Below are 27,919 nucleotides of genomic sequence, written 5' to 3'. Positions count from 1 at the left end.
TTGTATTCTATTGAAATAATAGAAATATTGGATAATCGTTCTTGTCCGATAGTTGATCTTAAATAATTTTTTATTAAGTTTAACTTGCTAAAACTTCTCTCACACGAAGCAATAGAAACGGGAAGAGTTAGAAATATTCGAAGAGCGACATTGATATTTGGGTAAGGCTCAATTAAGCCAAAATCATGAAGAGCCTGTAGAATATTAAGCGGAGATGCAGTTTCTATATTTTGTATAAGAGTCGTTACTTCAAACTTAAAACTTTCAATTTCACTTGTGAATTCGTACTTTTTTAAATCTGCTATATTTAATAGCGAGATCTGCAGCTGATTTTTTTTTTTTAAATCAGCAACACTCATGTATTGTAAAGAAGAGCCATAGAGAAAGCAAAATTTAGCCTTTTTATCAGTAACATTTTAAAGACCTCGGGGGCCCCTTCGAGGCCCTTCTCGGCCGCATAGTTCGCTTACCGCTTAATCCGCCATCATGCGTATCACAATAAAGCAAAAAATTATGTCAGAATTTCTGCACGCCTTTTACAACCTTCAGACTAAGATTTTATTCGAGAGTTACCACGTTTTCTATTTAGCAATTAAAAAAATCCCCGGGCAGATTAATTTTTTTACAAAATGTTACCTTTACAGATTTCTAGCTCTCTGCACACTAGAAAAATCTAGAAATACAGTTTTGTATATCGTAATAATATTAGTCGTCGCCAGAGAGCTCTATAAAGTAGAGAAAAATCTTTAAATTTGAAAACTATAAACATAAATTTAAATTTCTCAAAAAATAAACAAAATTTCAAAAGTCGTTACTTTTGGCTGATTTGTCTGCGGTCTCCGCTATCTCACTACGTCCCTCTAAAAGTCGCTATGGTTGGGAACACTGGTGAGCAAACATCTAGGGTCTAAATAAGGTAAAATGTAATCGCCAATAAAAAGGAGGAAAAATGTAAGATTTAAAACTATAATTTCTTGTGAACAGCAGTTTGGGCCCCCCTTCCAAAATGGGCCCTGTGCGAATGCACCTGTTGCACCTGCCTAGTTACGGCTCTGGGTAAAACGACCAATAATGACTTTTGTCATTCTCTTTGCTCGTCCTCTACCCATTCCAATCCAAAAAATGTATTGTAAGAGCTTTATTTAGCGATTATTTATCGTTTGGGATTTCGCAAGGATATAGACTTTCAATTGCTACAACGGTTGAGTTCCCGGGTCCCACGGAAGTGCAATCGTGCTCCTGGGCACTCAACCGTTGTACTAATAAAGTCCATAGCCTTGCGAAAGTCCAAACGATTAGACTCGGAAATAATTGCCAAGTAAATCTTTTACAATACGGAAACAATATTTTTCATTGTCTTCCGATAAATATTGTTTCTTTAACAATGTAGATCGAAACAATGAATATGCTTATTTATTAAATTTTTTATGTGAAATATTTATGAATTAATAATTTTATTTTTTATTTTGAAATTACTGTCATATTATACAGTATTTAAATATTCTGTTAGTTTTACTTTATTTTTGTACAATAGCAAATTGTTGTTAGTTGTAATAGTAGAATTGCCAGACAGAGAACTATTAATGTCCGGACGTTGCCACGAACATTCCCTGAGAGCTATTCAAATCAGATATTTTTTATTTATTTATTTAAGTATTCAATTGAAAAACTGACTTTTTTACATTACATTTATAAGCATTTTAAAAAATAAAATGTTGCATTTGTAGAGTAATTTATTTAAAATTAAAATTTATTGAAAAAACTTTATTATTTTTTGTTTAGTAATGACATTTCACATCTACAGAAACACAAGATTGAATCGTAATTTACACATTGCTACTATTCTGTTTCTTTTATTTCAATATATATCCGGTCTAAACACCTCAATTTTCTAGGAATTATCAGATCTACAGACGCTGTAATTACTAGCCAATCAAGAACTTTTTATTTTATAAATGACTCATTTATAATTAATCTTTTCTCTTCAAAATTTACATACCTAATAATAATTGAAGTTTGTTCCTTATGGGAAATATCAGGAGTACAATCCATTTGGATACTATAGTATGTGGCTGCTTTTATATCGTCTTTAATTTTGTCAAGGACTTCATCTCCTAACGCAGAAATAATTTGTTCTTGTGATCTATGTGCTAAATGATGCACGATTCTGTTTATATGATACATTAGAACAGAGTCGTATTTACTTAAAACTACGACTATATGCAAATATACATATAATTTTATATGGCCGACGGCCACAGTATTATTTCATTTCTTAACGCGGGCTATATGGTATTGAGATTTTTTTTTTAAAGTCGAATTTAGGTGGGGATTCTCGGGAGTTTCCCGAATCAAATAACAAAAACTAAACATTCGCATCACCGAGAATTAGTTTGAAGATTGTCGAAATTCAGAGATTACAATAATAATGTTTACGATAAAATGTACTTTTCGTCATACTGACAACGATAGGAATATTGTCGAGTTTTCTTGTGCATTCTTGACAATGTTAGGGCCCCCTCAATCGCGGGGCCCCGGTGCACAGCAACCGCCGCACCCCCCGACGGCCGGCCCTGGGTTAGAACAAAAAAAAAAAAAATACAAATCTGGATATTTTGGGGAAATTTTTCCGGAAAATGGGTCCGCGCGGCTACCCTAATTTCCGGATTCGATTATACGTCGAACGAAATCCACAACGAACGGGCGGAAAAGTCGGGAAATTTCGCGTCGGATGTACACGATGGAACGTTTTATAACCCGAATAAAGTCATTACGTAGCGTTTTGTCGTTATAAGAACACTCGCGCCTCGCCATTCGTAATAAAGGCGTCGGCCGATCGTTCCGAGGTCTCGAGTTCGAGTTCGGCCGGAGAGTTCTGGAAACTTTTCACGGCCGACCGGCTATCTCTTTGTAAATCGGGCCTAACCAACCATCGATATAATTAAAAACGTATTTTTAATAATAATAATCGAAATTTAATAGACGATTTAAAAAAAAAAAAAAAACGAGAAATTTCCTACTGGAGTGAACTGGCAACGTTACCCGACGAGTGGAGGCGCGAGACTCGAAGTGAGAATGGAGACGAGTGGCGTGTGGCTGAGCAAGGCGGAAAACAAGGTGAGTAAAACTCTGTCGAAAGTCTTCATTTTTCGATGGTCCTTAATCCGTTAATATCTGTAGATAGGGTTAAATTTAATCTTCGTAATCTTTAAATAAATTTAGAATGTTTAATGGACTTTAACTTTGAACATTTCTAGGAAAAAAGAGATACTTCAAACATGTGATTAGTAATTAAATAGTTTGTTGTATGAGTAAGTGAATTAATGTCGGTGGATCATTCCTAAGCGGAATAATTCTATAAATGAGATGTCTTATGTAAAACTTGTACCTAATTTGGACGTACAAATTCCAATGTTTCCACTGATTCTAGTTTCCTATGTTTCAGACTAAAGAGCAAATGATTTTTAAGAAGTACAAGAGGAAGCAGAGGTTCGTAGACAAAATTAATCAAAAGAAAATAACTGAGTTTTTGAGCGTTAAAACCGACGAGGAAACGAAGGAGACGGAGAACCGTCGGTCCGATCGTTCCGTTCGGTGTTGCCTTCCGAAATCCCCTTTCCCTTTCAAAAAAGACGGTTTGAAGGAAGAAGAACGTTCTGCGGAAGGGGAGGAAATTTTCTCCGGCCGAGACGAATGCCGGGAACGCTTGACTGAATTGTCGTCTGCGTACGATGACCGACGTCGGGAAGACGAACGTTTCTCGGAAAGTTTGGATTTGCATTCCAGTTTAGAACTTCGACCGTTTATCCCGGTTGACGGTTCCTTTTCCGGTTGTGATCTTTGGACGTCGTCGATTCCAGAAGCCACGATCTACTCCTTCCCAAACAATAGAATGTAGAAGAAAGAAAGGAAAGGACGTTCCTGACAAAAATTTTATATCGCTGTGTAAGTGAATTTTTACAATAATTAGTTGAAATTGGTAGAAAACACTTAATTTTTTTTTTACTGCCATTAAGGCAGTAAAAAGAAAAACTGGTTTTCATTGACTGTCAAAAACAAATTGTTTTTTCTGAATGATTTTTGCTACTCTATCTTTCTTTCTTTGAATGTTCTGTCAATTAAATTGTGTAATTCCTTCAGAATTCCTGACAAATGTTGTTCTATTACTTTAATAATTGCAGTCTAAACTGTAAGAGAGATATTCTCAAACCCTTTCCTTCTCGTATCAAAAATTATCATTGAATCAATGATGCCCCGATCCAGTATCTTGTAAAAATATCTAAATGGCCATCTAAGAGTTTTCCTGCCCATGGAATGTGTGTAAAGTAATTGATCAAAAATTTCCACCCTAATTTTTATCCGGGGATGGAAAACCAAAATAAAAATTTATTTATTTTGGTGTTCCGTTCCTTCCTTTTTTCTTTGTATAATTTGTCAGAAAATGACAGTATTTTGAATTCTTGCAAGTACGGGTATCCCTTGTATAATGTGGTAATGTGCCAAAAAAGTGCCGCATTATGTGAATGCTATACAACAATACAAAAGACTAATACAAAACATGGGGTATGTTCCAGAAGTTAACAAAAGTATACCATTCTTTTTCATTACTAAGAGAAAAATGTTTATTAAAGCAATTGATAATTTATTTCCAATCAATAATTAACTAACAATCACAATTAAAAGCAATATATTATGCATTAATATTAATTTTAGTTAAACAAGGGTGTTTTCTTTTTACAAAGTATCATTGTCTTCTAAGCTTTTCTGTTGATCTTGATCAGAAGTATCGGCAACATTTTCATATTTTTTAGTTTTAGATTTATAAGCATTATATCGGCTTTTCTTTGTTACTAGGCTTACTACAGCAACATTCGGTACAAGACCGGCTTTAGAAAATCACATTTTATTTCCGAGAGAATGCATTTCGGACCTTAAGTCCCTCGTCAACTCTTTATGATGTAACTATATTTAGGAAATATGCCTACAAGCTTAATTATGTTAACAGGAAAAATATCTTTTTTAAAAAATATTTATTTTAATTTAACTTGCATATTTATGAAATGTACAGTAAGGACGATAATAGGTACAATACCTGAGTATAAATTATTGATTTCCTGGTATTTGCTATAATAACAGTAGAATGTTAACAATTTTACATCATACATACTGTATTTTTTAATGTAAAATTGTAATATGTTGGTACGATAAATAAGATAAGCAGTGAAAAGCAAACAGTGTACACAGCGAAGGACACTGTTAAAACTACAATATAGCTAACAGTTTTACCGTTAAAACAATGAAATAAAAAACCTTTTTCACTGTTAAGACACCAAGACCATAAACTTGTTTACGGTGAAACTATAATACGATGAAGTGATGTGTAGAAAAAAATTGGAAATTTGCCACCATTTTTCCTTTTATTTACCCACTCCCTCCTCCCACACACCTTTTGGTCAGATATAAGTACTATGTTTCATGAATTTTAGGCCAAAATTATTATTCATAATTTTATTTTTGTTTTTAATTATTTCCAAATGCTCATACCATCTTCTTTTTTGACTATTTTAACAGTGTCCATCTGCTACAGCTGAGTTGTTATACTTAATTGCGGATATGTGTTCTTTAAGACAAATCTTAAAATTCCTGCCAGTTTCCCATATATAAGATTTAGGTATGGTACAGCTGGATTCTAATTTGTAAATAACATTTTTTTGATCCCATGTATTAACCTCATTGATGTGAGCATTTATTTTCCTATTTAGACTATGAATTTGTTCATATACTAAAATTATACTACATTTGTTAATTAAACAAATTTGATTCTTTCAAAGATATTCTGTTCATATGAGATTTTGAAAAATTTATAAGGGGTATTGTTACTTAGTTGTTTGTGTTTATTATCTTCTCTATTGCTAATCCAGTTGTCGATTATGCGTTTTCTATAGCCATTCATTAAATATATTTTTATAACGTTTGTATTTCAGTTAAAGGTCCAAAATGCATTCTCTTGGAAATAAAATATGATTTTCTAAAGCTGGTCTTGTATTGAATGATGGTGTAATAAGCTTAGGAACAAAGAAAAGCCGATATAGCACTTATAAATTTAATCCAACACTAGGCAAGAAGCATATTATTAATTTTTTTTAGTTTTATCATAAAATTTTTATGCATAATGAAATAGAAATAACTTATTAATTGAAAATTTCTAGCAGGTTGCATACTGAACGACTTTTTTCCATAATTTGTATTTGAATACCGAATTGTTAGAGTATCAAGATGCTACCATATTTTGTCATAAAGTACTACTTAACTATGAATGAAGTAATTCATAGGTAAGTAATACTTATAGTTAAAAAAGTTAAATAACACTTACCTAAAATTATTTAAATAAACTTTATTAAATACTAAGATTGGTAGGAACGTAAACAACAAGGACACCTGGTTGATAAGACAAAGAACTTGCACTAACTTTCCTATCAGTTTCATAAAACTGATGAAAAGCACAAAATAATTTAAAAATGTCACTAGTCTGAAATTTGCCAACAGATTTTAGAAAACACCCTTACTTGCTTAAATAAAAATTAACAAAATTTACACTTAAAAACTGAAATTTTGTATGGAGGATTTCCAAAACCAGAAGTTTTGTATGGAGATATCCCCAATTTTCAGACTGTGTTGTACAAGCGATACCTGTATTTTTGTTTTTATTTTCTCATCAGTAAAAAAGTTTCTCGTGATAAAAATGAGTAATTAATTTTAAAATAAAATGAAACCTTAGACATCCCTTGGGGATTAAGTAAAGGGGGCATGTGCCCCAATGTATGGGGACCCCTGACTGGTACGTTTACAAAATTATAAAATCAACAAACAAAGCTGTAAAGTGTTTTTTTATTGACAAGGAATGTATTACTTTAGTGATATATTACTGAAACTATAAAGTATATAATGAAATAATTATATGAATAATGATCAAAAAACTTTTACTCTAAATTCCATTTTGTAGCTGAAATAAGTGGCATAAATATTTCACTGTATAATCATTGCACAAAACATCCAACATGTTGAATCAACGACCCTTGCAGTCAATGATTGTACAAATTTTTAGTTTGAGTTTGAGATTAATCTAAGGTTAAGCTTAAAGTTTGTCTCATTAGAATAAGTGAAAGAAATTTTTAAATTTAAACATGTGGAGGATGAACTGAGAATTTTTTTTATTCGCATATTCCACCATATTGTGTTCAAAACTTAGTGATGCCTTTCCTTATCACACAATGTTACATAATCAGTAAAGAGAGAAATTTTGGATAGAAAAAACTGCTAAAAAAAGATGAATGTTTGTTTACTCCAGATAATGAAATATTTCTGTATTATTTAAACTACAGTAAGACGAGATTTAAATTGAACATAAGTAAAATAATGGACAGAAAAATTTTTAGAGCATCATTAAGTCTACATGAGAAACTTTAGTGAATGCTTGACTTAATTCATCTTCCTCTCTCCCAAAAGATGTTTGTATAATGAAAAGCATCTTTCTACCTCTACTGATATGAGAGAAACTAATCTGGGAGCAGTCTGTCTGCATTTGACAAGTAGTTGATTTGTAAAAAAAAATCCTTTCAAGTTGTTGTTAACTTCATTAATGATGATCCATTGTTTTTCTTTTTCTACACCTTTCTCTTCAAGTTTAGTCACACAGCTTCTACTAGGAACGTGTAAGTATGAACTGAGAACAGTTTACTCTGGAGTGCACCGTTAGCTAGTTGTTTAAGTGAGGATCCCACAGCCGTTTTAAATGTAAAGTATTCAGAAAATTTGAAATTTGATGAACGTTTAGCAGTCAGTATCCCATGATCAATTGTGACACATTGGAGGCAGTGGGAGATTTGTCAATTCTTGACACATGTATCCTTGCTAGACACTTCACTAGTATCTTGAAATATGTTATGCATTTATTTGTGAAGCAAAATTCATCTCTCATTGTCTTGTAGATTCTGTGAATTGCATGAGCTACACAGGTGACGTTTCAAATTCTGATACTAGGATTTGCAAAGAAGCATGTAATTTGCAACAGGTAAAATTTATTTGATTTTGTGAACAGAGTTATGAAACACATCAAAAAGCCAACAAAATCAAAATTGTACTTTTTAATTCTTGCCCTGAGGTGCCTCAGGGCAAGAATTAAAGAGCATGATTATAACCTTGGGTCCAGATTCACGAAAGCATCGTAGCGCAACTTACAACAAATGTTTGTTGTAAGTTCTGATACAACAAAACTTGGTACAGTAGAGCCTCGAAAACTCGGCATGCGATAACTCGGCCACACCTTGGCAGGGCGAAAACGAACTTAGGCGAACTTAACTTTCCCGTTTAAACTTAATCTTTTTATATGGAATGAAGATAGCGCTGATTGACCAATGAGTGCTTCGTAGTCCTATTGGAGATCCTTGTGATCGTCCGATGTTCGACGGCCAATCATCTATTCTGTTTTCAAAACTAACGGTCATTTCTCGATCCATATTTCTATGGCGACAACCGTTGCTTGTTTGAAAAAGAGGAAAAGCGCGGGAACCATACATCTAAACGATTCCATCACGACAACAGTACTCTGCGATGGCATCTTCTGTTAAAAGAAAACAAGTGAGCATGTCTATGGAGCAAAAGTTGCAGGTATTAAAGAGACTGGATGACGGAGAAAGTGTCAGTGCAGTGGCTAAGGACTTGGGAGTCGGCAAAAGTACGATTGGAGACTGGAAGAAGAAGCAGATGGAAATCGAGTCGTGGTGTGTTAACAGAATGTGTACAGAAACATTGAAAGAAAGGAAAAGTATGAAGGAAAGTGACTTTAGTGAGGTGAGTGAAGCACTTTACATTTGGTTTTGCCAAAGAAGAGAGAAGGGCATGCCAATTAGTGGGCCAATCTTGCAAGAGAAAGCCTTGAAATTTTACGAAGAATTTAAAAAAGACAATGATCCTAAATTTGTCACAAGCAATGGCTGGCTTGAGCGCTGGAAGAAATGCTATGCAGTCCGGCAGCTTAGTATTTGTGGGGAAAAACTATCTGGAAACACGGAGAGTATGTCTCAGTTTAAAAAAAACTTTCAGAAATTTATCGAAGCTGAAGGTTTGACCGGAGAGCAATTGTACAATTGTGATGAAACAGGATTAAATTATAAACTGCTACCAGCGAAAAGTCTTGCTTTGAAGGAAGAACAATCAGCCCCAGGTTTTAAAAAAAGCAAGGAGAGGGTAACAATCCTAGTATGCAGTAATGCAACAGGTGAGCACAAATTAAAGCTTGGTCTCATAGGAAAATCAAAGAAACCGTGTGCATTTAAGCACATTGAAATGGGTAAGCTTTCAGTTTGGTACCAAAACCAGTCACATGCCTGGATGAGCTGTGCAATTTTCAAAGAATGGTTTCACAAAGTATTTGTTCCATCGCTTGAGCAGTTTTTAAAATCTAAAAACCTGCTAAGGAAGGCTATTCTGATTTTGGACAACATGTCTTCGCACCCAGACACTGAAGAGTTAAAAAAATGGGGACATACAAGCAATGTTTTTACCACCCAATGTCAGTGTTATGCCAGCCAATGGACCAAGGAGTTTTGGTTAGTCTCAAGAGAAGATATAGGCACAAGCTGTTATCCTCCCTTCTTTCTGCAAACGATGATGATCAAGGTCTTATCCAGAACTTAAAGAAAGTTAACCTATTGGATGTTGTTGGCTGGGTGGCAGACGCCTGGAACGAGTTAGAGTCATTAACACTAGTTCGTTCCTGGCGAAAACTCCTTGATCACGAGGGAAATGAGTTCGTTGAACATGATGATGCAGAAAATGTAAACTTACTCAACCTACTGAAAAGAGTTCCTGGATGTGCAGAAGCCGACGAAAATGATGTCGAACAGTGGTTCCAGAACGATACTGACTTAAACATTATGTCCAATGCATAAATTATTGCTGCTGTCACAATGAAAAAATGACGGAAAATGATGAAGATGTTGACGTTGAGGACTCCACCGTACAAGCTCCTAAAATATCACATAGTGAAGGACTAAAGGCTGTCGAAACCACCCTTCAGTATTTTGAACAACAAGGTGCTTTGGTAATGGACTTACTGTTCCTTCATCGTCTTCGTGATGAAGCAGCAAAACGCAGAGTGCAGTGCGGAAGACAACAGGACATTACTCATTTCTTTAAAAAAAAAGTAGCCAGTTTTTGCAAAGTCAGCTAGATAATTTTCATTGTAGACAGCTTTATGCTTTTCTGAGGTCTGTCTTATCAGGTAAATTACTGTACACAGTGTATTAATTTTCATTTTCATGTAGTAAAGGCTCTATGCCTTCATAAAGGACGTACTTTTCCTTTGTTTAAGGGTATTTGGGCAGTTTATTCTCTGTTGTATTTTCAAGCAAACAATACATACAAGTACAGTACAATATTTTCTGAGGAAACACACTTACTTATCCTTTTTTTAACCCCATTCCTGATAACCCGGCATTTTCACAAACTCGGCCACCCTTCGGTCCACATTAGGCCGAGTTTTCGAGGCTCTACTGTATCCACAAAACTTAACATAACCGAAAATGTCATGAATAGGCATTGTTATATTACGACATGGAGTGGGTTGTCATAAATCAAGACAATTCAAGATAGCCAAAGAGTATTTAGTCTTCTTCATCAATGAATTACACAGTTCATCAAAAATTTATCATTTATTTCATTTGTTGATTGAAGATATTTTGTTAATGGAATTAATCTGATACTATTGAATGTCGAGAGAAACAATTTTTAGTTTAATTGAGGAACCGAAACCTCATTTGGAAAGGCATACACATCATGTATAGCATACTACTATTCTCTTAATCACATCAAAATTAAACTGGATTGTTAGTAAAATTTCCGTATAATTGATTATATAGAAACATCACTAAATGATCGCCTAAATAATTGGGCTATAATTCCACTAATTTAAATAATTAATATAAAGTAACTTGCTAGTAGAGGTAGACATTGGGTGCCATCTCTTTATTAAAATTATAATTATTAATTTAATTATTTATTAAATAATTTAGAACCATCTGGAAGAAAAGAAGTAACCAAAGGCAGGGCTTGAACCTGCAGCCTCTACTTGCCATGTGGTGTGCTTGCCAGTTGCACCATCTGGACACTGAGCAAACCTTCGCTTCGAGATGTATTTAAATTTGAATATAACCTTACATGGTTAATCATGGTGCTGGCTGGGGACAACCCCTATGCCCACAGCCTAAGAACAGTATTAATAAGTATTATCGGGCTTTGCATTGTTTTGCAGAATTATAGCTCGATTATTTAGGTGATTAACAATGTAAATTCATCTCTGTAATCCAAAACACACGCTTTGGTAGACGTATCTCACAGCAATTGCTGTGAGATACGTCTACCAAAGCGTGTGTTTTGGATTACAGAGACGAATTTACATTGTTAATATAACATACAGCAAACCAACTATATATTATTTAGGTGATTGTTTGGTGATGTTTCTATATACTTATCAGGATTTGCATTGTTTGTTATGCTTAATTGATTATAATGTTTTCTTTTTGAAAATTTTTTCTTTCTTTTCATCAAATTTCATCTATGCCTCTAAGTATATTACTAACACTGTTCACTTTTTTGAAAATTAGGCCTAATCTCCAACAATTAACCTTTTCTGCAAGAAGTAATAGTTGGATCTATCCTCCCTTCTATTTTTTTCTTTTTTCAACTCCATCTATCAACCTCTGAAGAAGCAAAATGACATCTTTTTCTCTCTAGAAAACAACTGCCCTTGCCGCCTATGCCTTGGACAGTGACGTACAGTACAGTACAAGTAGATTTGGCAAATAGACATTTGCACTATGCTAGGGACCAACATCAGATACGGTATCTTGGAAATTTGAGATTTTTTAAGTCATTTGAAAAGGAACAAAAATTAATTATAAGGGAAAGGATTCTATCTTGTCCACATGGAGAGTTATTTTAGCCAGAGGCAAATGAAACACTACTAGTCATGTGCATTATGTTGTTGTGCTTTTTTTTAATTTAAAAGATAAATACATTCTGTTCCAACTTTCATCTTAGTATTCTAATTCTATATTTCTTTAATCAAACTTGTCTGTTGTATATGGATGAAAACATTTAAGATGTAAGATTTTTGATTTTGCTGGTTTATTGGTGTTGCATAATTCTGCTTATATTTCTAATCAGTATCTTTGGGTTTGGCTTGATTTTTGTGATTGTTGAGTTATATAGTAGATTGATATAGATTTTTTGAATTGTACTTTTGTTGGGAACACCTCTCAGTGTATTTTCCTAAGTAACTTTTTAGAGAAGGGTGTTATAGCTTGAAGAGTGATATATCAGCTTGAATAAATGCAGCAGTAATATTGACATAAAACTGATTAATGAAAATGTTTGGAAGTAGTTTCCCTTTTTTTGAGGTTTGTTCTTCGTGTGTTAACTACACTGCTAGATAAAAATATAAGTTCAAGTATTACTTTTGAAGTAAACTGTAAATGAATAAATTGGTTAAATGAAATATTATATCTATTATTTTAATATGTTAAATAGTTCTATAGTCACAAATTATTTGAAAACAAAATTATAAGTTCAGTGTAAATTTCATGCACAATCATGGGAGAATGTAGGCAAATGAACTTATAACATACAGAAATACATTAGTTGAGAATCATTAGGAAAAGAAGAATCCTGCCACATGGATGCCGATTCAGATAACCCGAAACTAGAGAAATTTGAAGATTTCATGACAGTGCAGAAACCCAGAGGGAAAGTGCTACTGCAAGTAACTGTTCTCAATGTGTTGTACCTAATGTTATAAAACACAGAATTGATGGAGCCACTAAAATGTATGCCAGAAAAAAATTGTTTATCATCAGGTAACAAAAGACAGACTTATTTACTTGCAATTTGATTTAAGTTGTCAGCAAATAAAATCAAAGCCACTGCTGGGCTTTCCCATTCAACTCTGACTATTTCTCGAGTTTTGAAATCCAAAATATGCTTAAATACACAAAACTTCTTGGAGGTGAAAGTTTCATCTTGCCACAATTCAAAAATGATGAAACAATAGTTTTCTAAAAATAATAATGAAGTTTTGCCATGGTATTCATGCTCCCCAGATCTATGTGTAACATAGAATCTGTGGGAGCTGCCTCTTAGGTTCATTTACAAAGATGGGAAACAATTTTCAACTGTTGCAGACCTGAAACAAGTCATTCAAAAATGTTTGGATGAAATTTCAGATGAGCTGATGATTAAATTAATTGATTCAAGGCAAGATAGCAAGTATGGTGTTTTTTTCATCACCAAGGAGGCTACACAAAATAATTCCTTAAACTAACTGTAAGACATAAAATCATAAATTCGAAAATGAATTAATGTCTAAAATTTTGATTTTTTTAAAATATTTTGTTTTCAAATAATTTGAGTATAAAAGTATTTAACATATTAAAATAATATATATAACAGCAGGTAAGCCCGGTGTTGCCCGGGCAAAAAATAAGAACAAACAGTAAGATTAGCTAATTTCATACTTCTAACCTTTCTATTGTATTATATTGTAGAATTTGGTTTATATAACTATAAAGGTTATCTTACATAGCCGATTTTACCCGTTTTCGCCGGGTGCAAGAATTAGGTCCCCTCTCTTCTGAGGCTAATTAAAGAATTTTTAGATGGGTCTAAAAATATGTTTGATTTCCCACAAAAAACATAAAAAACAAATTTAAAATAGTATAGGAGAAGGTGGTATTATGGAACTCCATTTACATTATAGTGAATTGTAAACAAGGTATCATAACTATTTCCATGTTTTTTGTACGAAAAGTACTGGTAACTAATAGGATTTTTCGCTAGCATAACTATAAGAATGATTTTTGAAGGCTTCTATAGAAAAAGTCAAAAAGTAGTTTTTGAGAAGCCGGGTGGTAATATGTAAGTTATTTTGGTTAAAAAAAAACTGTTCTGGATAGATAAGTGTTCTTTTAAATTGATTTTTTTAACTTTCAGAAATACATTAAAGCATTTTTTTAAAAACATACAACGTTATTGTATGTTTTTAAAAAAATGCTTTAATGTATTCAAAAACAAATAGAAAAGCAGAAAAAAGTTAATTAATTACAAAATCATTTACGCCAATGTATTTTATCGAAAAAAATGCTTTAATAATAAAAAATATGACCTTATCAACAATATATATTCCACCAGCTCTTTTTCAATATTCTCGGGAAGAATTGGCTTTCTAGCTAATGTCGTTTTCACAAATTGCTCCAGACAAATGTTTGTTTGCAAAACGAGAGTTTGCAAAGTACTTTTTGGCACTTAATAAAATTTTGCAGCTTTCTTCAGCTCCATTTTCTTGTCCCTTACCATACTCACTGCCTCTGCCATTTTCTCCTGGATCCATGTTTGTCTCTTCGGGTTTTTCTTTGGCTTGTTCAGTTAGGCTGTAATCAACTGAAAATTAAAAAAAATCAATTTGAAAAAATCGGTTTAAAAGAACACTTATCTATCCAGAACAGTTTTTTTTTAACCAAAATAACTTCAGAATTTAGCTAGATCTACTTATTTATAGTTTTAGATATCTATTTCTAATTTTTTCATTCATCCACCACACACTTTTACAAAAATTATTCCATAGTTTGAATTTATGGGTAATATGGAACCCGAGAGTAGTCGGGTTCCATATTAAAAGCACCAGTGGGATCCGTATTTCGCGCATCGCCATCCTGGGTTAATTTAATTTTTGTCAAACTTTAAAAACATCAGACCAACTAACATGTGCTTCTAGGCCTCTAGAATGGAACACATGCACCAGGGAACCTACAACTACATGATTTATATTTTAGAAGTAATAAAATTCACTTACCATTCAAAAGTTTGGAATTGTGAAAAACACAAATGTCCTGTTTCATTGAGTGCAACTGCATAACTGAAGTGGGAGGCATCTTCCCCTTGCTATGGATGTCTGCCTAGTGCAGTTCAGCCACAATTTGCTAGAGTTGGCATCTATTATCAGTCTGAAATGGAGGGGTTCCATAATATCACCTTCTCCTCTTCAGTAAAAGCCAAGTTCTTCAGGACAATCCTTAACTCTCTACCTCTCCCTTGGGGATGGAATTTCTAAAAATCCTTTCGTAGTGTGCATTCTCATGACATACTCTAACAGTGTACCAAATTTCAACTCCTAATCGTTTGGGCTTTGTGCTTATCATCATCAACCCATCTCAATTATAAGATTGTAAATGAATTAACTGTTTAAATGAAATGGTAATGCACAAAATTAATCAATCTAAAAATCTTTCCTGAACTGATATTTTTTTGACATTGCAAATCCCACACCTCAATTGTTCTATACTTTGAATATTCTTTTGCAATATCTCTCAATTTACCACTTATCACTTTGGATTTCTTTCTTCCTTTCCTGTTCAGATTAACACTGCTGCTTGACTCGAAAAACAAGCAGCAGTGTAACCAAAAAGTGCAAATTGGTGCAGTATAATCCCCTGCCAAATCTCCTAATGGTCTTAGTACAAAAATACAGTTTGCATCCAAAATTTTTTTCCCTAGTAATTATTAAAAATGTTTTATGCTTGTGGCCATATGACAATGCAATACAAACAGTCATTCCATTTGCATAGGTTTCATGCCAACCAAAGTGATCAAAAAGCTCTTAATTTGTTTCCCAAAATTTCTTATTGACCTCTATAAAACAGTCTTTAAATAATTAAGTCTATGGTTAACAAGCTGTCAGAATTATTTTATTAATTTGGAAAAGAAAGAAATTACAAATAAATAAAAGTATTACAAAAGTTTTATAAAATTTGATATAACAATAATGGGAACAATCGCGCATCTTATCCGACATTTACATACTTCGCGCGCCGGAAAAACAACTAAAAAAATAGAAAAAGTCAATGCTCAAAAATCTGGATGATGATGGCATAGAAATTTCTAAGACCCACTATTAAAAAAGGAACAAAGACAGTGGGAAGATGACCAATTATTGAGAATGGTATGAACCCACAGTCCAGATTTTTGAGCCGCCACATTTCCGACTACTCTGCAATTGCATACAATAGAGGCCTTATCACAAACAATGGTAAGTACTGGCCACAGCCCTGTCATCACCCCCAACAAGATGGAATTGGCTTTGGGAAATGAGCAGAGACCATCAGAATTGCCAATAACCCAAGCATAAAATAAACATTTGTTAGAATTAATAAATATGTCAATGCTTCTAAGACTTCCATATTTAAATGAAAGAAAATAAAGGGAAATTCACTTAGAAAAACTATGGAAATTCCCACAACTGAAGTTTCAGTTGTTTAAATTAATTTAGAGGGACAAAAATTCTTGCATGACAAGATATATAATATAACCAGTGTCAGTCTTCTTATACTTATTTTTATGGCAATGCTTAATTAATTAAGGAAGATCTGACTCCATTAAACTGCCAAATAATTGTTAAAAGGAAGGAAAATTGGCTTTTCTTTAAATTATCCAAACCTCATGGCTCCAAATATGGCATCTCCATTAATCCGTGCAAGTGCACTCCTTTTGTCCAATACCCCACCCTACTTTTATACATTTGATACATCTATCCAACAATATTTGACTTTTAATAAACAAGCAGATGGATGAAGAGACTTTCCTCACTATTAACTGTGATCAAAGAGGAATCTTTTATCTAATGTCAAACTGTTTTGGTTGATTTTTCTTCTCTTCCAAAAAGAAATGGTCAAACAATGACAGAGACTGGCCTCTTTCCACATTTTTCCCTGCATAAAAGTATAACAGTATGGAGAACGTAAACAATACAAGATTAAAAATCAACACATCAGAAACATTAAGGAGAACAGTTATTTTCAATTGTGACGTAGAAACACTGTCTTAAAGTTGTTTCTTACCAGCCAAAAGTCACTCAGTAAAGTTCTAGAATTCTGTAGTATATCAGATGGAATGAAGTGTCCTATGCTTTAAGAGGATGGAGACAGTCAAACGGTGTTTTTGTCGGAATACCAACGAAGACATCGACGAGCTGCTCTCTCCCAACAACCAAACGTCTCCCTTAAGTAATTCTCCCAGTTGTTTCGAGGAATAAACATTTGGTTCTTCTTCCGCAGTTTCATTAGTTCTTCTTTGTCTTTCCATATCCCTGCCAAATTTAAACAATTAATTGAATTTCTTAAAAATAATCGCAAATAATTTTGATCATTGGAGGATCTTTGTCTCCCGCAGCGCCATATTATTTTAGTGTCATGGAGCCAATATTAATACCAACACAGCTGGAAGAGAAATTTGAGGAAAATAAAAGTTTGTCAATGCCAGGTGTGAGATCCGACCTCAGAATAAGCCCAAACTTGTTCATTTTCCCCTCTAAATTTTTGACATATTTAAAATAAATTTGTCGCCTCCACGTTAAAATAACATTGTCGAAAAAAGGAATCAAATGTCGATGGAAACTTATAACATTCTGCTTTAGTATAAACATTCAACCCTCGAACAATGACATTCCTCTGCTGCAAGACAAAAAGTTTATAGTTAAAGTCCGAATTCGTCATTGTGTTTTGGATCCCGGGAACAACTTTAACCTCCACACCTGCAGGACCAATCCTATCTCTCACAATAGGTGATCACATGATTGATTTTCCCAGTCCAAAGCTATAAAAGCTACTTCTTTCCCCCTCCTCGGGGGAGTCCGACATCTACGGTCTAGAAGGATTAATTAAGTCTCCGGAAAACTTTAACTTTGTGCGTCGAACTCTGTGCCTACGTTGAAACAAATAGAGGTATGAACAAATAATTGTAAACTCTCTCTCTCCGCGAGTTAGGAGCTATCAGTGAGCTAAATTCATTTCCCCATGTTAGATATTGTAACCTATGTTTTTTTTTCTTTTCGTTTTATCTAATAAATCGTTGTTTCATTGTTAAATGGTGTCCTTTTACTCGTATATCGCCTATGCCTCGTCGACGACCCCTCTCACCTCCTCCACTCGACCTGACAACAAAAATCCCGACCCTTCGGGACCGCATTCGAAATTTAGCCATCTTGACACGTGAGTAGGTTTAACGACCTGTTGCCGGAAAGGGAGAGTCTACAGAACCGACCTCCCCGGCGGTTCACACAGGCATAAGCATTTCTTTCAGTTAGAAACATACAGCAACCATCAAATTTGTGTGCGAGTGATTAAAAAGACACTTTCTACCCTGTTGGTACCATGACAGTCAAAAATGCACTTCAAGAACACACACACGTGTGTTCGTGTGTGTGTTCTTGAAGTGCATTTTTTGACTGTCATAGTACCAACAGGGTAGAAAGTGTCTTTTTAATCATACCCACTGTGATTCAGCCAGGCCCATAATTGGGGTGGTTGGGTGATAAGGAATGAGACCAGACATATTTAGAGTGACTGCTTTGAACAACTAGGGTTGCTTGTCCAGATTTGATACTGATCCACAGAGTGTAGGCTGATATTTGAATGGTCAAGATGGTTAGGCATGTATGAAGGATTTTCAGAAGTAGCCTGGGAGAGAGTGGAGCAGACTCACCATCATCAAAAGTGATGATTGAAAATACAGTAATTAACACTAGAGTGTAGTGGCATGAAAAATTATATAAGTGCATTATAATTCACGTCAAAACGTTTAAAAATCAATTTAGAAATATGTACTGTACATGATTGTAGTACCTACAAAAAATTAAATTGTTTGAATAAGGTTACCCACCAATGTTTCTATGGTAGGTTTATTACACAATGTTATGGCAGATATATAAATAACTCCCTTCTATCATTGCATTGCTTAAATAATTTCATGTGTGCCCAAAGTGGTAGATAACCTTGGTCTAGTACCCATTTAGATAACTCAGTTGCTAGTCTTGTTTTTAATATCTTGATGTTCTAAGATATGGGACTGTGAAATTCTAGTAGTAGCTCCAATGTAAATAATTTCCTCCCGAGCATATGCGCATTGTAATGGAATTTTGTAGACTCCTGATTTTTCCTCATTATATAACACTCTTCATAGTGTAGGTTGGGGCTATAGGTAAAGCCATGATTCCTAAAAAGACCTGCTGTTCACCCTTGATGTGGAGGAAAGTCTGCAGGAACAAACTTATTTTTGACCTGATTATAGAGATAACAAAACCTGGAAGGAGAATAACTGGCATTGCATACTGCCCTATAAGTTGCAATTCATTGTTTACTAATGTCTGGGTGGATGGCAGGAGTGCTCTGTTATCTGGCCCGCTGTGCAAAAAGTTTGGTGACCCTAGCCTAGAGGTAGACACTGGATGCCATCTCCTGATAAATATTATCAGGAGATGGGATCCAATGTCTACCTCTAGGCCAAATTACTAATAATTAGTAGCATTATTATAGCTTGATGTGCTCCTGCAATCATTTGGCATTAAACTAAAAGTTGTGTTATTGGATGTTTATATTTGTTAATAAGGACTGAGATCATAAAAGAGGAGGTCCTAGAAGTGATAAAATTTGACATGAAAATTCAGAAAAACAATCAGAGATGGCTTGGCATGTCTAGAGGCATCAATGGGAAGAAAGTAATGAAAGAGGACATGGAAGCATGCTAGTGATAGAGACAAAATACAATCATGAAAACAGATTTCCTCTCGCTTATTCTTAGCTATCTTGTAATCTCTTAGTAAGATGTTTTCAAATCTTATTGACTTTAAATCCATTAAGGCATTTATCTGGAAAATTGGTAAAGAATTGTTTAATTCAATTTTTACAGGAAATTTCAGCATTATCGAAATGTCTAGGATACAACGTAACTTTTGTATATTCACATGGTGTTTCTCTAACACCATGTGAATATCAAACCAGATACACTTATAAATTGTACATCAGTGAACAGTATGAATTAGTTGTCCTGCTCCTGTGGAATGACTTTCAATAATCCAAAGACAACATTGGATGATTTGGTAAGTATATGATTGGATGCTTTAACACTTATAATAGGTAGAACCTTGAGTTAAGTTTCCAGTATACTCATCATGAATCCTTTTGTCTCTTATTGGTTATTGCCCAAACGGTTCATAACATTTTTAGACATGTAAACCAAAAGTTTTCATAAAAATCTTAAGCATTGGTTTTCCTGTTTCAAAAGCAATTAATTGCCAGATATACACCTGTGATCAAAAAGTATTGGGAATGATTCAATAAAATGGAAGATTTGCATTTATGACAATGTTTTTCTCCAATCCTCAAAAAATGCTTTAAAGTCATTTTCGTGAAACTCCTTCAGGACTCACAGCAAATTTTGATTTATGGCATTGACTCAAAACAGTGACCTTAAAGCAGAAATGGGAAAAGGTCACACAGTCCCACATCAAATGCTTATGAAGCTTTGTTGAATTTTTGGCCAAAAATTCATGAACAACAAGAGTATTGTGAGCAGGTGCATAATGTTGTTACAAAATCCGTGAAATTTCTCACCACAAATCGGGTTGTTTTCTATAAATTGCTTCATGCAAATGACACAAAATGCTCAAATAATCATCTTTGTTGATAGTGTGACCAGTCTGAAGGAATTCATGACAATCAAAGAAAACAGTCAACATGATCTTGATTTTTGACCAATTTTGATGTGGGCTTTTCAGTATTGCTTCACCTTTCGAGTGCCATTCATTCGATTGTCAAAAGCATAGATCCATGTTTCATCACCTGTAATGATGCATTTTCTCTTAAAACTTGGCCACTCAAAAGTGGTGGTGTTTTCAGGATGACTTGAGACATGCTGTTTATCAGCTGAAATGGATGGAATGTCAGAATATAGTTTATCTTCGACACACTTTCTCCCCTCCTTGAACATCTTGTACTATTTTATAGTCTATTAAAAATGAGAGTTTTCATTGGAAATGTTGCAAAAAGCCTTTGTAACTGAGCCAAAGAATGCACATTAAGTATTCTTTTCACAATCATAACAGAATTTGTGCTACAAAAACATTACCAATCAACATTTTGAAAAATCGATAATGCAAAATTTCTGTACACAACAAGCATTTATTTGCAAACTATCAGGTCAGTCCATAAGTTCATGGGTATTTTATGACCTTGAGAAAAATCGTGTTTTGCTGTTAAAATTGTCAGTCTAATGTGATACTTTTTACACTGAAGTGTTAAATTGCATCTCATTCATATAACACTGTTCAGAATTGAGAACATTTAAGTTGTTTATTTTCTTTAAAATGGAAGTAACAGATGAATATGAGAGACATGTTTTATACTTTTTATTTTTAAGTCATGAGAATGCTACAAATGCAGCCAAAAAATTAAATACTGTTCATAATCAAACTGTAATTAGTGTAAGGACTACGCAGAAGTGGTTTGAAAGATTTAGAAATAATGATTTTAGTGTGGAGGATAAGGCTCGGACTGGAAGACCCGTTGACTTTGTTGATGCTTCTCTCTCTGCACTAGTTGAAGCAGAACCATCTTTAACAGTTGATGAAATTGCAGAATGTTTAAATTCATCCCATGGAACTGATCATAGACATCTACAACTACAACAAATCAGAAAAGTTTCAAAGCTAGGAAAATGGATACCACATGAACTGTCAATAGCTAACTGACAACAACGTCAACTGCTCAACTCAAAAGCTTCAACTGGGAAATTTTACCTCATCCACCATATTTGCCAGATATAGCTCCCAGTGATTATCATCTTTTTCGGAGTTTGCAGAATTTTTTAAAAGGGAAAACTTTTGAGGATGAGAACAATGTAAAAAAGGCTATTTCTGAATATTTTGATTCAAAACCGAAATCATTTTACAAAGACGGGATTAAAAAGCTACCATCAAGATGGCAAGAAATTGTACAAAATAATGGTGAATGCATTATAGATAGCAACAAAAAAAATTTAATTAAATTTTATTTCATTTTTTGTAGATAAAAATACGCATGAACTTATGGACTGACCTGATAAAACAGATAAAGTTTGCTGCTAGATGCCAATTCAAGTTTTACCAAATGACAACAGCGCTCTTGCATGTAGTTTAAATGAACCATTTCAGATAACTTTACGTGGCAAACAGTCTTACTTTTGATCACAATAGTAATAGTAATCTCCTGTGATTGAGTCTGACACTTTTTTTTTTTTTATTTTTCCAGGCATAGGTTGGGGTCCAACATATCTGGAGCATACTGCCAATGAAAAATTTCTGGGTTTTTACATACCCAGATTTAATCCCAGGCCACCAAATTAGTTATGGTAATGTAAGTTAAGTTTTGCATCACCATGAGAAACTTACAATGCTAGTAATTTTTCTCTTGATAAGCAACTTCAGAACTGACTCCTTAAAAATTATTAACACTGTCTAATGGATTAAAACTAGGCACCGTATTTGTAAATAAATGTTCATAAAAATTTACCTTTTTGCATGCAGTACAATTATTTTTCCAGTTGCTATCACAACTGCCTCCACTTGTAATCTATGGGTATATGGACTGTTCACTTATGCACAGTCATGAGGATAATTCATATATACAGAGTAACAGAGATGTATACAGAGAAAAAAAATACGACAACTGAGTAAATAAGTAATAGTACAAGCCGTTAACAGTTTGATTTTTTCCCCGATAAAGGGGTTAAGAGGATAAAGCAGGAGTTTATAAGATCCCGTACGAGAACCAACAGTTACGATTAAAAAAGGAGTACATAGGAGTTACCACGAGGAAATTGGGGGTAAGGGTCAGAGAACATAAATATGATGTTAGGAAAAAATCTAACGCAACTGTGCTGGCCCAGATGGCTCAAGCCCAAGGTTCCGTAGTTGGATGGGAAGAGGCTGAAATCATTAGGCAAATACACTCCCCAACTTTAGCGAAGACTGCCAAAAAAATGGAAATATACAGAAGCAAACTTGATGATAGATGCAGAGGGCCTACCCTCAGCATGAAAGTTTGCTATTAAAAGAATTACAAATAGCTTATGAATGATGACTTGATTCGCAATTCACATTATGAGAGCATTTATAGTTTTTGTTAACGGCTTGTACTATTACTTATTTATTGTTGTGTTATTTATTTTTACACTTTAATTATCTTACTTATTTACTCAGTTGTCGATATTTTTTGAATTTGAATTTAATGTTCTATTCTTTGTGGTTATTCCATATTCATTTTTTCAACTTGAAGATGATCTATGGAGTAGATCAAAAACGTTCGTATTTTAAATAAACTCCCTCAGCAACGGATTAGGTGTTGATTATTTCAAAATTGTAACATTTAAAGAATATGGTTTATCACAGAAATTGCATGGATTCAGATTTAAAATATCACTTCAAGGTTGTCTACATTATTTCTATGTTTTGTTTCATGTATTTACCTGTAAAGCACTCCCTAGCAGCAAATTTTGGTGTCAATCCACTTACTGGTTACTAGTGCTTGAATAGCAAAACTTTAATTATGGCCTTGTATGTTTCCATAATACTGAACATTGTATTTTAAAATAATAATCTTAACACAAACTTTGATTTATAATTTTAACTTGTACACAAATGCAGAAGTCACAGTCTGCATTTCATGAGAGCAATTGTCTACATCAACTCTGGAGAATTTTGTGATTATTCTACTATTTATGCAACATAATTATAGTTAAACACATTAAAATATTTGTTTTCATCATCACTTTATCATTAAATAGATAGTAGTACAAAAAAAAAATCATATGGAATTTCAGTCTAGACTATATAAATAATTGTTCAGTTTCTAAATGAGTTTGACATGCAAATGCATAATACATTCCATTAGGAATAGTTACCTTTCTAAACTAGTCTGAAAGTGTTTTTAGATTTTTATTATTTTGAAATACTTACCACAACCAAGTCCAGCAAGAAACGCAACACCCAAACAAGACATATCCCGGTGTTTCGAGCGTTCTATTGGACGGCCAGTCAAATCGGCAATTAGTTGGATCACAAAGTCATTGTTTGCCACGCCGCCATTAACACTGAAAAGAGAATGTTATTTAAAATTTAATGTAATATTTTTATAATTAAAAAAACTAAACTCCATTGTTCCATATACTTTTTATTTGAGTAATCGTGCATGCTGTCTCAAATTTGCCCATGGATTTTACTTTAATGAAAACTGATAGGAAAGCTAGGACAAGGAAGAAAAAACAACTATCAACCAGGTGTTCAGATTTTAAGACTGTCTCTGTGTTTTGCTTATTATAGAATGATCCCAATAGTCCAGACTGGGTACCATTGCTTCCTCACAAATCTCAAGAAAATATAAAATAGAATGTTACAATTTTATAAAAGATGAAATCCAAATAATTCTTTCAAAAATGTTTAGAAGATTGCTGCTTTTTTTTTTTTTTTTAGACATTCCACAGAGGAAATAAGTACAGTAGAGCATCAATCAACCAAAAGCGTTCCAATGGGCAAATTCAAATTTTTGCTAGTGCTGTGGCACTCTCCCTCTCCCTGCCAACTTAAAACTGTAAGCCTACTTTATGTAAGATGTGTGATACAAATTATATACAATACAGTTTTGTGCTTAATATATTTTTTCGTAAATGATCAGTTATCCAAACCCCAGTCCCGAATTGTTTTGTATAATCGATGCTCTAGCGTACCGATGAACTAGCATATCAAAATAATGCAGCTGAAACTTCATTCTATATAAATACCATAATAGAAGATAATGCTGGTTACATCCAAAAAGTAAACATTTTTTTCTACACTCACTAATGTTTGATCTTGATAAATATTAGTTGTAATATTCTGTTCTCTTTTACCATTTTATAGTAATTACCATATAAAGAAATGTTTATCAAACTGTCAGAGTTCATTAATACAACTGGAATAATTATGGGTAAATTTCAACTGAGAAAAGATCAGTTTTCAATTAAATGGCCACAGAGAAATACGGTTTGAAAACAGTAGATTGACTGATTTAAACCATATAAAAGTTTGGAAGGATTTAAAGCTTCTTTTGTATTGTTTTACATAATGTGCCTAAAATAATCCAAATGTGTTTTTTAGTTTAAAAACGTTATTTCTGGTGTATTTGTCTATTGGATCTGCAAATTCCAAACCTTTATATTTGTTTTTTCTTAATATCTTATTTTGTTTCAATGTCCAACAAATTAAAATTTCTTGGTATTGTTCCCTTGTGTGTCACTACTTACAACTAACCAGAAACATAAAATGGAAGTTAGAGCAAGTGCAAGTTCTTGTTTATCCAAGAATATGGTCAATGTCAGGGTAGATGCAATAGCCATCTGAGCACCATAGTGGAAATTATAGGCTGTAGGCACTGGGGCCATAGGTAACTGAGTATGGTTATATCTAAATTAATAAGTTTTGGAAACAAGGATCAGTCAGACAAAGATCTGGATAGCATAACTGGCAACGTGACCCCACAGTAAGCAGGACTCAAAGCCATACCTTTCAGTACTTTCAAAATATAATTGTAATTTAATTAGCTAAATTTAATAATTTAATTATTAAATTTAGCTATTTACTTATGGTGCCAAATTACTTAGCATTTAATTAATAATAGTAATATATAGTAAAGCCAAGCAATGCTGGCATTTGATGATAAATATGTTAAACCCAATAGTTATTTATATATGTAAAATAGAATGACTGCTCGTCCATCCTCTAAATGCCTTTTACTGACTTCCAAGGGATAAAAGACAAATTAAATGTCAATTGCATTCTTGAATAAATATTTCAAGTGTTTATGGCCAGACCTTTGAAGTTATAAATATTAAAATAATAATAGCGGAATACATTATTATTATTTAATCTATTTTCTTCTTATATGCACAAACAACAGGTTTGTATAGTGTCACTTAGCTTATATTTCAAAAAAGGCTCTCCATGCCACAGATTACAGCATTGACTCTCACCATGTTCTGATGTTTATTTTGAGGGGAAATCTAAAAAGTAAGAATATATGCAGAGGTCTTACATATCTAGAAAATGCTCCTATCACTTATTATGACATCTATTCTTTATAAATTTTTAGTAGTAAAAGTGACTCAACAGGTCATGGATAGTCTAGTAAATTTATAAAAATGCAAAATGAGACAAGTCATTTACTACATAATGCCAGCTATTGGTGAAAAGGTCAAATTAAATAAATTTAAGCACATTTTTTTTTTTAATAATAAAATGATTTAAGTGTATTCATCTAAGTTGTAGTAAATGAAAGCAATTTTAAAAGATTTCTTGTCAAAGCTATACTTTTAAATAAAAGAAATTTTTAGCCATTACATTAAACTTGCATTCCAAACAAACCAAATGTGTTAAAAAAATAAATGAAATATATTTACCTGATGTTTTTTAATGTAAAATCTGCTTCTTCTTCCATAATATCATACAACTGTTTGATTCGAAATGCTATTGCTTCTAATATTGCTCTTACCATGTGACATTTTGTTGTTTTAGCATTTAAGCCAATAAATGCAGATGCAGCGAGATTGTCATTAAATGGAGCCTGAAACAGGAACATTTGACAATAAGACTTAGTTTTAATAAGTAATTTTTAAATTAAATGCACATACAATTATTACTCGAATGACAGTATCTTTCTTGATTGTGCTTCAATTTTCAAAAATTGTAGACCTAGAAATTCCCTCTGGTGTCTGTCTATCTTTCCTTAATCTCAAGAATGGAGTTAGCTAGATAAAGTCGAGACCAGATACGGAAAGCTTAAAGGTCAGGTGCAAGCGTTAGGGATCTCTATCCCCTAACGCTTGCTCCTGAGATAAGTCTTTTTTATCTTGCCCGAGTAGTTAACACTTGAGCTCAAAATAACTCTCGTGTGTCCTTAACAATTAGTTTGTTGTTCTTCAGATGTTATGCTAGTAAGTAGTGGATCTTTTTCTCATAAAAAGCAGATGGGTAACCTGGCTTTGTCAACAGCAGGTCTCAGTAAAGTACTGGGGTTGTGTTTGCAAAAAAAAACAATATTATAATATTCATTATATAATTCTAATTGTAAAAACATGGAACTAAGTTTGAAATATTGTATGTTCTGAAATAGAACATTAAGCAATATAGACCTGAAGCAGATCTATTATAAATCAAAAAATGTTTACTATATAACTAGATTGCTGTATATTAGATCTCTATGTAATACGTCTCTGTAATCCAACAAAGAGACTTCAGTGAGTCCGTCGACCATTTGTTGGATTACAGAGACATATTACATAGAGACAAAAAATGTTTGACAAAGTTTGTACTGGTGGTACATTAAGGTTCATTTTTGTGTGTATATTTTCTTAAACAATGTTCTCTCTCTTGGTAGCAATGAGTCAGTTTCAAATAATACTTTAAATTCATCCAAAACATTTTTTAATTTTTATACTGTTATAAATTTTGAAAACAATCTATTCTTTTCTAGTGACATTTTCTTATTATTTAAAGAAAGGAAAAAAATGACAGAAAGCAGCCTGTTACACCCTTGATGGAAATAATAATATAGATTTTTGGACATCAGAAATATAAATGAGTGTATGAAGTGCAAAATTTTTTTAGGAAAAATTAAATTTTAACATAATTATGTGATTATAATCACAGTAATTTACAAGAAAAGTAAATTATATTGTGATGCTATTGAATGTGACATTAAAACGTTCATTATTCTACACAAGAATAGTTTTCAAGTATAGCATTTACTGTCTAAAGAGGACTTAAAGCTGCAACAACAAGCTAAGACTACAAAAACTCTAATTGGAAAGTTTTTAGCAGTGATACACATCTATGGAATCCACTTATTTGCTGTTTCTTTAGATTGTTATTTTTTAAAATCATATCATAGGTAATAATCTTTAACTCCATAAATTAATCTAGAAACCAGACTATTTAACTTAATTTTAGATAAAATAAAAATGTTCATCT

The 27,919-nt window shown here is 33.2% G+C and overlaps 2 protein-coding genes and 1 pseudogene across 3 annotated transcripts in view; 2 read left to right on the top strand and 1 right to left on the bottom strand.

Moving 5' to 3' along the window:
- The first annotated feature begins 3,002 nt into the window (after positions 1-3,002).
- Positions 3,003-27,916, top strand: LOC111623356. Of its 2 annotated transcripts, none has more exons than XM_023365905.1 (3): positions 3,003-3,117; positions 3,446-3,945; positions 27,423-27,916. In XM_023365905.1, the coding sequence occupies exons 1-2, from the start codon at positions 3,076-3,078 to the stop codon at positions 3,896-3,898; spliced, it is 495 nt and encodes a 164-aa protein (XP_023221673.1). In that variant the 5' UTR covers positions 3,003-3,075; the 3' UTR covers positions 3,899-3,945; positions 27,423-27,916. The 2 variants fall into 2 exon arrangements, with proteins under 2 accessions (XP_023221673.1, XP_023221672.1); XM_023365904.1 differs by lacking the exon at positions 27,423-27,916 and adding an exon at positions 22,170-22,425.
- On the top strand, positions 6,117-10,351 carry LOC111623355 (annotated as a pseudogene).
- Positions 16,629-27,919, bottom strand: part of LOC111623367 (putative glycerol kinase 5) — a 60,649-nt gene continuing 49,358 nt past the window's right edge. Inside the window, exons 17-19 of the mRNA XM_023365919.1 lie at positions 26,350-26,513; positions 23,876-24,009; positions 16,629-17,194 (exon numbers count right to left, since the gene is read on the bottom strand). Coding sequence (XP_023221687.1) covers positions 17,034-17,194; positions 23,876-24,009; positions 26,350-26,513 — 459 coding nt within the window. The 3' untranslated portion in view covers positions 16,629-17,033. The remainder of the gene's footprint in view (positions 17,195-23,875; positions 24,010-26,349; positions 26,514-27,919) is intronic.

The sequence above is a fragment of the Centruroides sculpturatus genome, unplaced genomic scaffold, assembly GCF_000671375.1.
Source record: "Centruroides sculpturatus isolate CEXI.00-Female unplaced genomic scaffold, Cexi_2.0 scaffold220, whole genome shotgun sequence".
Classification (NCBI taxonomy): Eukaryota; Metazoa; Arthropoda; class Arachnida; order Scorpiones; family Buthidae; genus Centruroides; species Centruroides sculpturatus.
This window is presented reverse-complemented; position numbering and strand designations above follow the sequence as displayed.

Excerpts from the sequence above, each read along its gene's own strand:
- LOC111623356 (XM_023365905.1), top strand. The coding sequence starts at position 3,076 with ATGGAGACGAGTGGCGTGTGGCTGAGCAAGGCGGAAAACAAG. Across the intron at positions 3,118-3,445 it reads TGAGCAAGGCGGAAAACAAG|ACTAAAGAGCAAATGATTTT; the intron begins GTGAGTAAAACT and ends CCTATGTTTCAG.